The following is an 18463-nucleotide window of genomic DNA, read 5'->3' on the forward strand; positions in this document are numbered from 1 at the left end:
ATTTTTTCTCAGTAATGATGAAAATTAATGTTAATACGCAGTTTGAGTGTACAGCGGGGCGGGGGGAGGGGCAGGGGATGGATCTCTGCAGGAACAATGAAGATCTCCATTTTTTTTTCTCTTTCCCGCATTTGCAGTGGGGAGGTGCAATCTGTCAGCCTATCAGCAGCGCACACACGGAGCGAAGTGCTTTTTTTCACACAAGCAAGGGCATGTGTGATTGGCAGTGTATGTCACATGTCCTTGCCCTATAAGACCAAGCCATTTTCCCCGTCGCCACCATTTTCTCACTGCTGCAGCTGCGTGTTAGACGGCACCGCTGTTGCTGTGTGCGCTATACCTTGTTAATTTCAAGCCAATTTTCGCACAAATATACAGATAGCTTGGGAGTAGGGAATAGTTGTGATTGCAGTCCTTTCAAGGACTAGGTTACAGCATTTCCTACGACTTTTATCAGGCAGGTCTGTGCTCTTAAATAGATAGATTGTGGGAGTAAAGGCTAATTGTAATTGGAGTCCTTTTCAGGACTAGGTTACATCAGTTCCTATCAGTTTTTGCCAGGCAGGTCTGTGCCAGTGCTGTGCAAGTTTTTTTCACAGCATTTGGCTGAATCTAGCAAAGCTAATCCTTTTTGGCCTATTGCAGAGTGTGTTAGTCAGTGGAGTAGCCTATCTGTGTTGCAAGATATACCACCTGTGTATAGAATACCAATTTTTTTACTGCACCTAGTGAAGTAAAATCTTTTGGGCATAGCATCATTCTATTAGTCCATCTATACTGACCTCCATCAGGTTGCAAACTGAATATAATTTTTTTCTGCATCTAGCTCTGAAAAAATATTTGGGCTTCTAGCAGTGTGTGGGACTTGGTCTATTAGTCCATCTATACTGACCTCCATCAGGTTGCAAATTAAAAATAATTTTTTTCTTCATTTAGCTCTGAAAAAATATTTGGGCTTCTAGCAGTGTGTGGGACTTGTTCTATTAGTCCTTCTATACTGACCTCCAGCAGGTTGCAAATTGAATATAATTTTTTTCTGCATCTAGCTCTGAAAAAATATTTGGGCTTCTAGCGGTGTGTGGGACTTGGTCTATTAGTCCATCTATACTGACCTCCATCAGGTTGCAAATTAAAAATAATTTTTTTCTGCATCTAGCTCTTAAAAAATATTTGGGCTTCTAGCAGTGTGTGGGACTTGGTCTATTAGTCCATCTATACTGACCTCCATCAGGTTGCAAATTAAAAATAATTTTTTTCTTCATTTATCTCTGAAAAAATATTTGGGCTTCTAGCAGCGTGTGGGACTTGTTCTATTAGTCCATCTATACTGACCTCCATCAGGTTGCAAATTAAAAATAATTTTTTTCTGCATCTAGCTCTGAAAAAATATTTGGGCTTCTAGCAGTGTGTGGGACTTGGTCTATTAGTCCATCTATACTGACCTCCATCAGGTTGCAAATTGAATAAAAAAAATTTATGCATCTAGCTCTGAAAAAATATTTGGGCTTCTAGCGGTGTGTGGGACTTGGTCTATTAGTCCATCTATACTGACCTCCATCAGGTTGCAAATTAAAAATAATTTTTTTCTGCATCTAGCTCTGAAAAAATATTTGGGCTTCTAGCAGTGTGTGGGACTTGGTCTATTAGTCCATCTATACTGACCTCCATCAGGTTGCAAATTAAAAATAATTTTTTTCTTCATTTATCTCTGAAAAAATATTTGGGCTTCTAGCAGCGTGTGGGACTTGTTCTATTAGTCCATCTATACTGACCTCCATCAGGTTGCAAATTAAAAATAATTTTTTTCTGCATCTAGCTCTGAAAAAATATTTGGGCTTCTAGCAGTGTGTGGGACTTGGTCTATTAGTCCATCTATACTGACCTCCATCAGGTTGCAAATTGAATAAAAAAATTTTCTGCATCTAGCTCTGAAAAAATATTTGGGCTTCTAGCGGTGTGTGGGACTTGGTCTATTAGTCCATCTATACTGACCTCCATCAGGTTGCAAATTAAAAATAATTTTTTTCTGCATCTAGCTCTGAAAAAATATTTGGGCTTCTAGCAGTGTGTGGGACTTGGTCTATTAGTCCATCTCTACTGACCTCCATCAGGTTGCAAATTAAAAATAATTCTTTTCTGCATCTAGCTCTGAAAAAATATTTGGGCTTCTAGCAGTGTGTGGGACTTGTTCTATTAGTCCTTCTATACTGACGTCCAGCAGGTTGCAAATTGAATATAATTTTTTTCTGCATCTAGCTCTGAAAAAATATTTGGGCTTCTAGCGGTGTGAGGGACTTGGTCTATTAGTCCATCTATACTGACCTCCATCAGGTTGCAAATTAAAAATATTTTTTTTCTGCATCTAGCTCTGAAAAAATATTTGGGCTTCTAGCGGTGTGTGGGACTTGGTCTATTAGTCCATCTATACTGACCTCCATCAGGTTGCAAATTAAAAATTTTTTTTTTCTGCATCTAACCCAGCCAATAGTTTTGGCCTAATACCACAGTTTGGCCACTCAGCTCTGCTCGGTTACCATCCATTGTTTTTTTGTGCAAACAACTCCAGAGTTGTGAATTAGTTAACCACCAAAATGAGTGGAAAAAGGCCTGCTGCTGGTGGAAAGGGGAATAGGCGTGTTGGGAAGGGGAAAAAAGGTTGTGTCCGTGGGGTAGGTGCAGAAGAAAGACCATCTTCCAGCCAAACTAAAATGTCTACTTCTTTTAGCGGACAATGTGATAAGATCCCTTTCCTACGGCCATGCCAATCGCTACAAATTCCAGATGAGGCACAAAAACAGCAGGTGCTTCAACGGATATCAAGTGCTCCTTTAAGTGGGCTCTCCTCCACATCAACTTCAACATCACAAATACTCCAGTCCTCAAAGGTGTCACCCAAATCGCACTTGCTTCCTCACAGCTCCCAAATCTCCAGCTGCCCGTCTGAGTATGAGGTAGAACAGATGGTTGAGTCTGCAGAGCTGTTTACTCATACTATAGCCTGGGAATCAGAGGTCGACTCCAGCGCTTCTGTGAATCCAGACGAGGAAATGATCTGCACTGATGCCCAGATTCTTTATGAGTCGGATCCAGGACCAGACGCAGAAGGTTCTGACCATAATGTAGACCCTCATTCCCAAACTGTAACTCCTGTTGGTGGAGACAATGAGGAAGACGATGATAAGACTCAAATACCTGATTGGAGCGACAACTTTAGTTTTTTGTCAGGGCAGGAACAGGTTGGCTCTGAGGACAACGGGTGTGATAACGCACAGGGTGATGATGATGAGGTCGGAGATCCCACTTACTGTCAACCCACAGTCAGCCAAGAGATGAGGTCAGCAGAGGAGGTGGAGGAAGATGCTAGTGACGACGAGGTCAGGTTGCGCCTTCCTGGACAGAGACGTAGTACTGGAAGCACGTCAACAACTGCATCCTCAAACACAACTCTGCCTCTCACCACAAGTCGTGGTGGCTCTTCAGGTCGCATGGGTGCTAAGCCTTGCATAGCCTGGGCATTTTTTCAGATCGATAAAGATGACCCAACTCGTGTTATCTGTAACATTTGTCAGCAAAAGCTAAGTAGAGGCCAAAAAATACATAGTTTGAGTACTTCATGCATGAACCGGCACATGGACATGAAGCATAAGTTGCAGTGGGAAGCTCAGTGTGCTACAATGCGGTCTAGCCGGCCGGGCCAACCACCGTCTGCCATATGTTGTGCATCCGCGGCCTCTTCATCCTCTATGACTGGGGGAACAGCAGTCACACCTGTTTTGGGGCGCAGACCTGCCACCTCTTTACCCGCAACAGCCAGCGTGATTGGCAGGTCATCATTTTCTTTGGAGGTGGTAACACCAGCTGGTCTTGAGCGCTGTCCGACATCGATAGCACCACCTTTGGATCAAGGCAACCTAACATGTCCGCCTGCATCTTCCTCACAGACCGGCAGTTTGCCGGGGACACCCTTATCAACCCCGTCTAAGCACAATAGCCAGCCCTCGGTCCCTCAGATGTGGACAAGTAAAAGACCATTTCCTCCTAGCCATGAGAAAGCTAAGAGGTTGAATTTCACCATCTGCAAGCTCTTGGCTACAGAAATGCTGCCTTTCCGCCTGGTGGACACAGAGGATTTTCGAGACCTTATGTCCGTCGCAGTGCCCCAGTACCAGATGCCCAGTCGGCACTACTTCTCAAAGAAAGGTGTGCCTGCGCTCCACCAGCATGTCGCACACAACATCACCGCTTCTTTGAGAAACTCTGTGTGTGACAGGGTGCATTTCACCACAGACACTTGGACGAGTAGGCATGGACAGGGGCGTTACATGTCGCTGACTGGGCACTGGGTAACTATGGTGACAGCAGGACAAGGGGCTGCTGTCCAAGTCTTGCCGTCCCCACGAGTTGTGCGTCAATCCTCTTTATGTCATTTTTCCTCCACTGCTTCTGCCTCCTCAACCTCCTCTCGGTCTTCCACCTGCACCCAAAGCCTGTCTGGTCATGCCACAAGCTTTCTAACTGCGCAGAAGGGATCCTGCACACCTCCTTACTATGCTGGCAGTAGGGCTCAACGTCATCAGGCGGTTTTTACATTGAAATGTCTGGGAAATGTGAGTCACACAGCTGAGGAGTTGTGGTCAGCTCTGGAGAACCAATTTCATGAATGGTTGTCTCCACTGGACCTGAAACCAGGGAAGGCCGTGTGCGACAATGCTGCAAACCTGGGTGCGGCCCTTCGCCGGGGCAATGTCACACACGTGCCTTGTATGGCTCACGTGTTGAACCTGGTTGTCCAGCAATTTTTAGCCCACTATCCCAGACTAGATGGCCTTCTGCAGAGGGCACGGTCGCTGTGTGCTCACTTCCGCCGTTCGCATCCCGCAGCTCAGCGACTTACATCTCTACAGAAGTCGTTGGGCCTGCCACTTCACCGGCTAAAATGCGATGTGCCTACCCGGTGGAATTCAACTCTGCACATGTTGCAGCGACTGTGGCAGCACCGACAAGCCCTGGTGCAATACGTTCTGACGTATAGCCTGGGCCAACGAGATTCAGAGGTGGGGCAAATCACGCTGGAGGAGTGGTCTCAGATCAGGGACCTATGCACCCTTCTGCACAGTTTTGAAATGGCGACGAAGATGTTTAGTGCTGACGATGCCATTATCAGCATGACTATTCCGGTGATTTACATGCTGGAGCACATGTTAAACAGAATTCGGAGTCAGGTGGTGGCACAAGAGGAGGTGGAGGAAGTAGAGGAGGAGGAGTTGTATGCGGAAGGGCTAACATCTGCAAGGTCCAGACGGTCGGCAGCACCAGGGCGGCAGGCATGTGAGGGTGGGGGAGATGATTTTACCAGGGCGCATGGTAGCAGCCAAACTAGTGAGGAAGGTGCAGGAGCCCAGGAAGAAGTGGAGGACGAACTGATGGAAGACTCATCAGATGAGGGAGACCTTGATCACATTTCTGTTGTGCGAGGTTGGGGGGAGAGGACAGAGGAAGGAAGCATGATTGTTACCTCGCCACCAACACAACAGGGACTTGGTGCTCCTGGATGCGCAACACACATGAGTGCCTTCTTGCTGCACTACCTGCAACATGACCCTCGAATTGTGAGAATTAGAAATAATCCTGACTACTGGGTTGCCACACTGTTAGATCCCCGGTACAAAAGTAAATTTGCAGAAATTATTCCTGCCATAGAAAGGGATGCACGCATGCAGGAGTATCAGCAGAGACTGTTGCAGAATCTTACATGTGCTTTTCCACAAAATACCAGTGGTGCACGTAGTGAATCTCACAGTTCCAACTTGCCAACCGTGGTCTGTATGGAATTGTTCAATAAAGGGCCCAAAATTAAGATAACATAGATGGGAGAGGTCTCTATGAATAGGAATTCCTAAGTATTTGATACCCTGTGAGGGCCAGGCAAAGGGAAAGTTGGACTGGATGGAATCCTATATGGATTTAGGGAGGGAGACATCGAGGGCCTCAGACTTCGCTGCATTGATTTTAAAATTTTACCATGTAACAAAGTGATCTATTTCAGCCATAACAGCAGGGATGGATATATGTGATTGAGTGATATATACTAGGACATCATCAGCAAATAGAGAGCACTTGTACTCGGTGCCTCCCTCCTCAATCCACCTAATATTGGGGTTATGGCGAATTGATGAGAGCAGGTGCTCCGTCACTAGGATGTATAAGAGAGGGGACAGAGGACATCCCTGCCTTGTCCCATTGGTGATTGTGAAAGGTGATGAAAATGTTCTGATGCACCCCCTGGGCCTTGGGACACCCGGAGCCGGACCCTTTTTGGTGGATGCTGGTGGTTGTAGTCTTCGTGGCGGCGATCCGGTTCCGTGGCTCAGGGCGGTCAAACCAGTGGCGGAACTATTTATGTGGTTTTGATGTTTAAATGTCCGACTACGCCACCCGTGGATTGCGGTCAGAGTGAACCGCCGCTACAGGGCAGACCGCTAAGGCTGGTGTTGTGGGTGCAGCAGAGCGTAGCATAACTCCCCACGGGAGGAGTATAGCCTCAGGGCAGTGTATGCGGAGGATGGGGGTGATGGTGCAGGGCAGCAGCAGTAACGACACGGAGTCAGTGATGCAGTTCAGGGCCTTTACTCACAGTTCATATTATCCAGACCACGTCTGCAGGTAACGGCTGCCCACGTCGTACTGTGCTCACCAGGTGAGGGGCTCAGACAACTCCCAGATAACTTTGGAGCGCTTCACAGGACCCCCTTTGTGTGTCCTTTGTCTGGCCTTTCTTACCAACACTTCTGTCCGGCTGCCTCGGGCCTCCTCTTGGTAAACTTGGCGCCAGTTTCCCTGACCCTATGTGGTGCCTTCCTAGCGGGTGGAGCAAGGGGCTGCGCCACATAAAATGTCAGAGCCTCCGGTTTCTAGCTGAGGGTCGTTTCCTGCCTCCACTAGTTCGGGGACCGGTCTCCCCCTTTGGCCTGACCCCTCCACGCAGGTGGATTTGGGCGTGCGGTGGCGACTCGCCCGTCCGCACCCCTGGGATCCCTTCATTCCTCGTTCCTGGAGCCTTCTCCGCTCCTCTTCCTTCCTTCTCCCTCTTGCAGGCCTGGGCCTCTGTTACTAGGCCCGCCTCCGGAGCAGAGCTCATGCAGAGCCCCTGCTCCCTGCCACTTCTGCTCAGACTTCTCTGCACTGAACTAAGATGGTGCCCACCTTTTATACTCCCTTCTCAATGCACCCAGGAACTGCTTCCTCCCTGCTCCTGCACTGCAGGGTTCCCCTTCCTCAGTGTTCCCTCCCCCCACTCCAGCCAGGGACAGGGACTGTCGTGCCCATCTCAGGGGCATATTGGTTGCCCTGCCCCACGGCAATGTGGTGTAATGCATGCAGGTGTCGGGTCCTGATCCACACTCCATCCTTATCTGAGAGTGAGATATCACACCTCTGGGTGAGGTGCAATACGTCTGTAGCAACCGAGCCCTCGGTGCTACAGTTCCATTTATCTTCAGCCTAGGTGACGTATTGTGATACAGGGCCGTGATTTTGGCTATAAAAGGGTCCCCTAGACCCCTACCCCAAGCTTTTTAAGAGAATCATATATGGCGTGCCAGGAGACTCTATGGAATGCTTTCTCAGCATCCAACGAGAGTATCTACTTACAAATTTTTAACTGCATCTAGCCCAGGAAATACTTTGTGCCTAATAGCAGTGTCTGCTAGTCAGCGGATTATCCCGGCTGTTAAGCAAGCTACACCACCTGTAGTTTGGACACTTAATTTTTTCAAAGGAAATGCTTCGGGACCACGGGATACTTAGTGAAGAGCATCAGGAGGCACCCCAAGGCATAGGGGCTGGGACTGGCACTAGGATGCCTTGCGGTGGACAGCCGAGCTCGATCCTTATAAAAGCTTTTTAACTGCAGCAGCTTTAGTGGACGCTACTGGAGCTGGAATTACGCGGCTGCTGGCATGAGACTTGCCCTCCAATAGATCCTTGTAAATGGATTTAAAGTGTATTCATTCAAATTAGAGGGACAATTTAAATTAAAAAGCTTAGAGCTGCCTCCACCACAGGGGGGCTCTCTCGACCCACCAGCGGACAGGCACCAGTATTGGGAGAGGGGGGCTGGCCGTCAGGGTTCACCGCGGCTCTGGCACAAACCCGGCGACACGGAGGTGGCACGGGCAGGAGCGGACTGGCCGTCTCGGCTTCTCACTTTTTGGATTTTAGAAGGGCATGACATGCCTATATCTGTGTCTCCCCCTCCTTTTACTCCTCCACCTCTTTTCTTTTCGCATGACTATATGTACTTGTCACTTTTCCATGTGTTAGTTGTGTCTTCTGAGCAGTTTGTCAGCTTTTGGACACCTTTGAAGGTGTTTTCTATGTGTTTCTATGTGTTTTTGTTTGCCTGCCATTGGTTTTAACGGTGTTCGAAGGTGTTCGACGAACAGTTCGACGAACAGTTCGGCGAACACACGGGTGTTCGACGAACCGAACCGAACTCGAACACTACGGGGGTGGCTCAACACTACTCAACACTACTAAGGACGTATAATTCTGTTATATGGTGCCGTACAGTGGCATACTATAGTACTGAAGATTCTTTCATTTGGCATCAGAACATCAAAGAGTACATGACCGTAGTGGATTTCTAGAATGGTAAATGTCAGTGGTAAATCAGAGTGTTGAGTTTCCTATCAGCATTGACATATAGAATGGAATGAACATCTATAATCCGTGGTTCTTGGCTTCTATTCAATATATTATTGCACTCCACAAACATCTCTAGATTCATGTCAAGAGCAAAACCAAAGGAAATACTATGAAAGTTCTGATATGTAAAAGTAAAACATCTGCTCAATTTTAGGACTTGAACGGGAGTTCACCTGCTTAATGAAGAAAACTGTTTAATTGAGACCTCTTTTTATTTATTTTAGATCTTGACGAATGTCAAACCAAGCAGCACAATTGCCAGTTCCTTTGTGTCAACAACATTGGAAGTTTCAGTTGTAAATGTCCTCCAGGCTTTACCCAACATCACACAGCGTGCATCGGTGAGAACTTACTGACGAATACAACACTGAACATCTGCACAAGAAAGCAGCCATGTTCTCTGTCAACATTAAAGGGAGATCTTTATTTTAAGTTGTCATTATGTCATATGCATACATTGTCCTCTGGCTTGTTTAATTCAATTAGTTTATTTCTTTTTACACTGTAAAATCAGTTTGGCCCTAAAATATACAAAAATCTGTTTCCATTTTCTTGCCTGACCTTGTAAGTTGCCAATTGATTGTTTTGGAACCAGTGAAGTCACTGCTTGATTAATATTCATATTAGTCAGTCAGGTCAGAATGTATGCATGCAGGACAAGGTATTTTAAAAGCTTTCTTACTCCTTGTCACTATAAATTCATCTTCTTTCCTTAAACAAAATCCTTTAAAGGGATTCTCAGAGACCAGTTCAAAAATGTTTATTTAAGACAGATATGCTAAAACTTTGTAACATAAGATTTACCTCGATCCATCGCTGGCTGTGCAGCTGTCTGTATTTTAAAATATTCTGGGGTCATAAATAAAAATTGCCAGAGAAGTGAAAATGGCCAGAAAACGTCACAGATAATTTTGAGTTAATTCTAATTTTTGATGGCGCTCTAAGGGGGGAATGTTTCTCCTTGCGGAGAGTGCCATGCCGGCACATGGAGACTTATAGGCCATGCAATGCTCCTCTGGGAATTTAAAAATGCAAATAGCTTCTTCAAAAGGAAGAGGAATTTATCTCTGGTGCCACCTATTAGATGTAGCAATCCTAAAAGTTAATATTGACCCTTTAACGAGCCTTGCCACATGACTTGGATAAAAAGCCAAACCAGAAACTCCATTTGCAGACATGTGTTTCAGGGTATTGCCAAATCAGATCTCCTGCCCGAAACACGTGTCTGCAAATGGAGTTTCTAGTTTGGCTTCTTATCCTAAGCCATGTGGCAAGGCTTGTTAAAGGGTCAATATTGAATTTTAGGACTTCTACATCCAATAGATGGTGCCAGAGATAAAGTCCTCTTTCTTCCGAAGCCGCTATTTGTACATGTTAGAGACCTTTTTGAAAATAAAGAAGCACTCGTATAGACAACTATGTGTACTCCACTTAGAAGGCAGTTTTTTGTTTGAACAACCCCAACACACATTGACGGACACAGACAGAAAAGGTCCTCTGTGCAAGAACAATATATGGACTCTTTGCAGTCCCATAGCTCATCATAATGCACAATTTCACCTGCTTTGGTAGTGGAAATGAGTCCTATTGCCTCTCTGGCCCCTGTGCGATTGCACCAATCGTATGTCCACCCCTGCCAATACAGTTGAAAGAGGAGAGAGGACATCTGTTATGAAAAAATGAAGCGTTACTCAGAATGAGCCATTCATGTAATGCACACATTAGCCATGGCTTTCAAATTTTTATGTCACTACCAGACATTCTTCTACATCTATATACCTTAATAAGCTAATGAAAGGGGTATGTCTAATGCAGACAACCTCATTAATGTCTTCTGTCACTGGCCTTATGGTCCTATTAATGCCTCATCTCAGGTGTTGTACGTGTAGAAATGAGCTGTTGGCCAGTTGACAAATTTCTAGAGTTCCCTCATTCTGAAGAATTTATTTTGTCCAAACCATGGTGTCACCCAATGTTTTTTAGTTGGGGCTATACCATATAAAGTTCTTTGCATGCTATCATTGTATTTGGCCTCCATGACTTTGATTGGGCAGAGCACTGCACTCTACTGTACTGGTCTACCCAATAAAATGCAACAGTGGAGCCATTATCCCATCAGCCATACATTCCAGCAATCATTTCTTTCACAATTTGTTTTACAGATAACAATGAATGTGGTTCACAATCTAATTTATGTGGTACTAAAGGAGTATGCCAGAATACCCCAGGCAGCTTCACTTGTGAATGCCAAAGAGGATTTAGCTTGGATTCAACGGGCTTTAATTGTGATGGTAGGAATTACTTGGATGGTTATATTCTTTACTTATATATGCTTATAGTTACTATCTCATTTATAGAAATCCCATTTATATGTATTGTACTACAAGCACAGGTATGGAAGGGAACGAGAAACTGACAGACAGTGACCTTATAATTTTCCTGCATTTCTGCAGATGTTGATGAGTGTGATGGAAATCATAGATGCCAACATGGTTGTCAGAATATAGCTGGTGGGTACCGATGTAGCTGTCCACAAGGCTTCGTTCAGCATCAACAGTGGAACCAGTGTGTTGGTAAGAACCTTACTAACTCAAACCTGTTTAATAGGTTAAACGGCAGGAATGTCATGCATTTTATTCTTTTAGAGCTTTCATCCATATATTTTTTTACTAAGTTAAATAAACTGAGTAATCAAGAGAATAACTGCTTAGGACATGCTGTAAGGAGTTCTCTACTACGTCTGAGTGTCCATCTCCAGTAGGCGTATACACCCGAAAATGATGCACATCAGAGCCCACGTTCATTCTGCCAGCATCATTATAGTCTATAGCCCCATTGGCTCATACACCCGAGTCCCGTTTTGCTGGGGAGTTTGGATGTAAACCCCAATGGGGCCACCTAGCGTGTGAAAAAATGCAAGGTGAAAGCACCCTAACAGTAAAATAATGAATATAATAAAAAACCGAATGAAAAATATAATTTACATTTGACAAGTCATATCATTTGAAATGTTAATGAATGTTTCTTATATATTTTCTCCTGCAGATGAGAATGAATGCTCCGCACCAAACACATGCGGCTCCGCTTCATGTTACAATACATTAGGCAGCTACAAATGTGCTTGTCCACCAGGATTCTCATTTGACCAGTTTTCAACTTCTTGCAATGATGTGAATGAGTGTTCATCAACCAATCCTTGTAACTATGGCTGTTCCAACACAGATGGAGGCTATGTCTGTGGATGTCCTCCTGGATATTACAGAGTTGGTCAAGGGTAAATGCTGCTCATAATTTTTATAATGCTTTATAATAATTGATGATATAAATGTAAATAGGATATGTGATGTATGGCCTCTGGGGGAGCCACTGCTGAATGCCTACTAGTCACTAGAATGGGCTTTCCAAGTCTTGTATTTTCTCACCCAATAATCGCAATGAGAGGGAAATTGAATAGAATGAAGTCCGAGTATATGCGCTGCTTCCCTATTCAAAGTCTGTGGGACTAACAGAGACCTTAGAGGAGTTCTCTGGGACTTTGTAATGAAAGAATAATGAATCGTGTACTATGCTTCCTTACATTTTGTAATTCCCATCAATGAATCCCAGGTAAAATTGCTAAAGATAAAACTCTATCCAGTGCTGTGTACTCAGTGGTTTAGTTTCTTATACAGAAGTTATAGCTATATATTGGCTGATCTACAATAATGAAGTCCCAATGAAGATAAAAGTTAAATGCCTTCCAGTTATCGTGTTATGTATTTATTATTATGATTATTATTATCGATTGTAGAATAATGGTCATTTCTCACTTCAATAACCCTAAAGGGGTTGTCCTGGCTTGTGGATAAAGACTGCAGTCACCATATGTGACTACAAGCAAAGTGAAGAAATCCCGGCACTCACGTGTATTCGATCAGTTCATTTATTCCACATGTAGAAAAACTACAACAAGACGTTTCAGCCCCTTGCAGGCTGAAAAAAGCCTGCAAGGGGCTGAAACGTCTTGTTGTAGTTTTCCTACATGTGGAATAAATGAACTGATCGAATACACGTGAGTGCCGGGATTTCTTCACTTTGCTTGTAATCTCTCTACGTGCACCGCTATTACTAACGAGGACTACGGAGTGCCGACTATTTCTTTGTATTTGTAACCATACGTGACTACAGACTTGTGAATCCTAACAGCATGGACACTGCGCACTGTTAGGATTCTCCAGTGCCAGGAGCGGACGGTCATTTGCATACTTCCAGTCACATTTCAATTACACAGGTCCAGCCTCACTCAATTCACTTGTATTGAGCGAAGTTATGCATGTCTAGTCAGCATGTGACCGCATGTATGCAAATAGCATAGTTCTATGATTGTCTGCTTCCGGAGATGGTAATGAACAATCCTGACAGAGCGCGGTTTGTGCACTCTCAGGATTCACTAGTCTGCAGCCACATAGAGTGACTGCAGACTTTATCCACAAGCCTGGACAGCCCCTTTAAGGCTCCTTTACATGAGCCAGAGGAGCATTCATATAAACATTAGTTTCTGATTACTGACCTGTGTAAATATAAAACCAATCATCCAATGAATGAGCAAAACATTTGTTGTCAGCCGATGGGTCCATTTATGCAGGTGCTAAAATCATCACATCACAATATGTAGACAGCATCAAGAGTGAACAATGGTATTAACAATCATCCGCCCAATACAGGTTTCATTGGCTCATGTTAAAGGGCCTTCAAATAGGCGCTGATTGATAATATAACAAGCTATAGGTGTACTAACTTTGCCCATATAAGCCCAGCTTAAAGGAGTTGTCCGGTCTATAATAAAAAGTCTGCAGCCACTCTGTGTGACTGCAGACTTATGAATCCCCCCAGCGCAATCATTGTGTGCTGAGAGCACCGGTTTCTGAGCCGGAAATGGCGGTGATGGATGCGTTCTGCATACTCCTGGGCAGAAGCCGTCTATTGTATTGAGCAAGGCCGCGACCCATCTAGTGATGTGGCTGTCAGTGGGCTCGGCCTTGTTCTAAACAAGAGTATGGAGCGAGGCCGCGCCTACTAGAGGGCCCTGGCCTGGAGTAAGTATAACTTATACATCACCGCCGTTCCCGGCTTAGAAACCGGCGTATCCTTGCAGCACACAGAGTGACTGCAGATTTATGAATTTGGACCGGACCATCCCTTTAATTAATCGTAATTGCTATTTCCAGTACAAAATAGGAGAGAAAGTTCAAAAAGACATACAGAATTTCTGTGGACATATGAATGGAAGAGAGTGATGACTCACTGACTTATGGCAAAGTAATCAAGATTTGTTTTGTTGCAGCCACTGTGTATCTGGCTTGGCATTTAACAGAGGCCAGTATTTACCTGCTGCCAGAGAGGAACGGGAGGAAAATGCTCTGTCCCCAGAAACATGTTATGAATGTAAAGTAAACGGTTATCCAAAGAAAAATGGAAGGGCAAAAAGAAGTTCGAATGACACAGATTCTGTAATGGTAAACAGCAAATGATTATTATCACATGTGTCATTTGTTATGGTGTGTTTTATGCATTAGTCAATTTAACCCTGTAACAAAGTGTTTAGGTCCTAAAAGACACTTTCTAGCACAGACGGTGGTTTAGCAGTTCTTAACTTTTTATTACATACTATACAAAATGATTTTGCTACCAAAATCATTTTTGCTCATTTTTTTATAACAAAAAATGCTTTTTGTATAAATGTTTATTTTTCTTTTCTTTTATCAGGGATATTGTGCACAAAAAGTTTAATAAATAATTTTTCTTTAACTATGCAAATTTACATTAAAATAAGGTGTTATTGTGACACACAATATGTGAAAAAGGTAGTTATGGTGGTGGTTCGTGTTGGCATTGGGATGAGCTTAGATGTACAGTCATGGCCAAAAGTATTGAGAATGAGACAAATAGTAATTTTTCCAAAGTTTACTGCTTCATTTTTTGTAATGCCAATTTGCATATACTCCTGAATGTCAAAGAGTGATCAGCTTAACAGCAATTACTGTACTTGCAAAGTCAATATTTGCCCAGAAAATGAACTTTAACCCCCAAAACACATTTCAACATCATTGCAGTCCTGCCTTAAAAGGAGCAGCTAACATCGTTTTAGTGATTGATCCATTAACACAGGTGTGGGTGTTGATGAGGACAGGGCTGGCGATCAATCAGTCATGATTAAGTAAGAATGACATCACTGGACACTTTAAAAGGAGGCTGGTTCTTGGTATCATTGTTTCTCTTCAGTTAACCATGGTTATCTCTAAAGAAACACGTGCAGCCATCATTGCACTGCACAAAAATGGCCTAACAGGAAAGAGTATCACAGCTACAAAGATTGCTCCTCAGTCAACAATCTATTGCATCATCAAGAACTTCAAGGAGAGAGCTTCTATTGTTGTAAAAAAGGCTCCAGGGCGCCCAAGAAAGACCAGCAAGCGCCAGGACCGTATCTTAAAACTGTTTCAGCTGCGGGATCGGACTACCAGCAGTGTCGAGCTTGCTCAGGAATGGCAGCAGGCTGGTGTGAGTGCTTCTGCACGCACTGTGAGGCGGAGACTCTTTGAGCAAGGGCTGGTTTCAAGGAGGGCAGCAAAGAAGCCACTTCTCTCCAGAAAAAACATCAGGGACCGACTGATATTCTGCAAAAGGTACAGGGAGTGGACTGCTGAGGACTGGGGCAAAGTCATTTTCTCTGATGAATCCCCTTTTCGATTGTTTGGGACATCTGGAAAACAGCTTATTCGGAGAAGAAGAGGTGAGCGCTACCACCAGTCTTGTCTCATGCCAACTGTAAAGCATCCTGAAACCATTCATGTGTGGGGTTGCTTCTCAGCCAAGGGAATCGGCTCACTCACAGTCTTGCCTAAAAACACAGCCATGAATAAAGAATGGTACCAGAATGTCCTCCAAGAGCAACTTCTCCCAACCGTCCAAGAGCAGTTTGGCGCCCAACAATGCCTTTTCCAGCATGATGGAGCACCTTGCCATAAAGCAAAGGTGATAACTAAATGGCTCATGGAACAAAACATAGAGATTTTGGGTCCATAGCCTGGAAACTCCCCAGATCTTAATCCCATTGAGAACTTGTGGTCAATCATCAAGAGATGGGTGGACAAACAAAAACCAACAAATTCTGGCAAAATGCAAGCATTGATTATGCAAGAATGGACTGCTATCAGTCAGGATTTGGTCCAAAAGTTGATTGAGAGCATGCCAGGGAGAATTACAGAGGTCTTGAAGAAGAAGGGGCAACACTGCAAATATTGACTTGCTGCATTAACTCATTCTAACTGTCAATATAACCTATTGGTACTCATAATATGATTGCAATTATATTTCTGTATGTGATATAAACATCAGAAAAACACTAATAAAAACCAGAGGCCAGCAGATCATGAGAAAATATAATTTTGGTGTCATTCTCAAAACTTTTGGCCATGACTGTAGGGTGGTAAAAGGGTGGCTCAGTGGTTAGAACTATTAGGGTATGTTCACACAACAATTTTTTCAGGCAAATGAAATTGACAAGGTTTTCAAGTGGAAACTGCTTCACGAAACATCAGCGATTTTATACACAATAGTATACATGAAAATAAGCAACTTTTTAATATATTTTGTCAGCTAAATCTGCTTCTTTCTCCTGTGGGTTGATCTTTCTCTCTCAATTCATAGGCAAACTCTGACTTCAGTGAAAACAGATTTTCCCATTATAGAGATAGGAGATGACATTTGCTGCTTTTAAAAGTCTATGGAGAGGGGAGGGGGAGAAGCTGGATACAAAAACAGACATTCTGCTGCAAGTTCTCCTGAAATGAGAGTTACAGTTCTCCATAGAACTTTATGAGCACCAACTGCCATCTCCTTTCTCATTATTAGAAAAGTTTGTATTCACTAAAGACAAATTTTACCAGTGAAATGAAAATTTTGAGAATGAATGAATAGTCTAAAAAGAGAAAAAAACAGATTTATCTGATCATATATTGTTCACGTGCCATTATTTTACAAAAAGTAAATTAAAACGGCAGTTGTGCTTAAGCATTTTTCAGGACGTATTTTGAACATTTTATTGTTGTATTTAGAGATGAATAAAATGCAAGTGTTTTTTTTAGGCGAAAATGTTCACAATATGTTACAAAAGACGCTTAGATGTCATCCAAGCATTTTTTTTTCTTTTGCTTCTCATTTACTTCGATTGTAAAGTATGGGGCGTCTTCCAAGTGGAAAATGCCTGAAAAAGGGTCCACTCACTACGTTTAACTGCTTGGTGTTTTTGGAAACCTGAATCTGTTAAAGATAGTAAAAGGACTGAAAATATGAACAAGTCTTTCTTATAAAGGCATGAATAGGAAGATTCATTTGAGTGTTTTCTGAGTACTTTTTTGGTGTTTTTTGAGTGGACACACTCCAAACCCACTTGAGAAAAAACGGTGAACATACCCTTACATTTCACCACTCGGGTCCTGGTTTTAAATCCGTTCCTTGGACAATATCTGCTGAAAATAGAAGCACTCATGTAATGTAGTAAAGAAATGTAGTTTTAATAGGAATTGCAATCCAGTATTCGTAATGTTTTGGTTTGTCACTCAAACCTTCATCAGACAGATTGCTATAGAAAAGGGGGTGTGCATGAATGGCGCAATGTGGATAAGGGTAGTAGCCCAATAGAAGTGAACACCATGGACAATGCGGACAATATCTGCTAGGTTTTTGTATGTTCTCCCTGTGTTTGTGTGAGTTTAATCAGATACTCCTCTTTCCTCCAACACTCCAAAGACATACTGATAGGGAACTTAAATTTTGAGCCCCAATGGGATAGTTATCAGTATAGCTTTTTATGTGGAAACTGCTTCAGCACCTTTGGTGACATCACGATCATGTAACCAGTCATGTGACCGTGATGTCACTACAGGTCTTGTATTCTGTGGGAGTCAGAAGAAATGAAGAGGAGATGGACTGAAGGTAAGTCCTCCAGTGTGTGTATGTGTGTGTGGGTTAGCCTAGAATGAATGGGCTCCTTGTAGCTATATATTAGTGATATCAGCATGTATGGGCTCCTGGTTGGTATGTATTAGTGAAGACATCAGAATGTATGGGCTCCTGGTGGTATATATTAGTGACACCATCAAATTGTATGAGCTTCTGGTGGTATATATTAGTGATGACATCAGAATATATGGACTTCTGGTTGGTATATATTAGTGACAACAACAGAATGTTCAGGCTACTGGTGGGATATATTAGTGAAGACATTAGAATGTATGGGCTCCTTGTAGGTATATATGTGTCTGTATGTATGTGCTTTTTGCATGCATGCGTCTATATAAATATGCTCTGTATATACATATATGTCTATATATATATATATATATATATATACAGTACAGACCAAAAGTTTGGACACACCTCATTTAAAGATTTTTCTGTATTTTCATGACTATGAAAATTGTACATTTACACTGAAGGCATCAAAACTATGAATTAACACATGTGGAATTATATACTTAACAAAAAAGTGTGAAACAACTGAAAATATGTCTTATATTCTAGGTTCTTCAAAGTAGCCACCTTTTGCTTTGATGACTGCTTTGCACACTCTTGCCATTCTCTTGATGAGCTTCAAGAGGTAGTCACCGGAAATGGTTTTCACTTCACAGGTGTGCCCTGTCAGGTTTAATAAGTGGGATTTCTTGCCTTATAAATTGGGTTGAGACCATCAGTTGTGTTGTGCAGAAGTCAGGTG

General features: G+C 43.2%; 1 protein-coding gene across 1 annotated transcript in view; it reads left to right on the forward strand.

Moving 5' to 3' along the window:
* Positions 1-18463, forward strand: part of FBN2 (fibrillin 2) — a 406583-nt gene that overhangs the window by 373418 nt on the left and 14702 nt on the right. The window contains exons 60-64 of the mRNA XM_073676558.1: positions 8931-9047; positions 10869-10997; positions 11160-11279; positions 11752-11980; positions 14030-14201. Of these exons, the coding sequence (XP_073532659.1) occupies positions 8931-9047; positions 10869-10997; positions 11160-11279; positions 11752-11980; positions 14030-14201 (767 nt within the window). The remainder of the gene's footprint in view (positions 1-8930; positions 9048-10868; positions 10998-11159; positions 11280-11751; positions 11981-14029; positions 14202-18463) is intronic.

Source organism: Phyllobates terribilis, unplaced genomic scaffold, assembly GCF_046119375.1.
Source record: "Phyllobates terribilis strain yellow unplaced genomic scaffold, ASM4611937v1 Scaffold_1__5_contigs__length_1240528914, whole genome shotgun sequence".
In the NCBI taxonomy this organism is placed as follows: Eukaryota; Metazoa; Chordata; class Amphibia; order Anura; family Dendrobatidae; genus Phyllobates; species Phyllobates terribilis.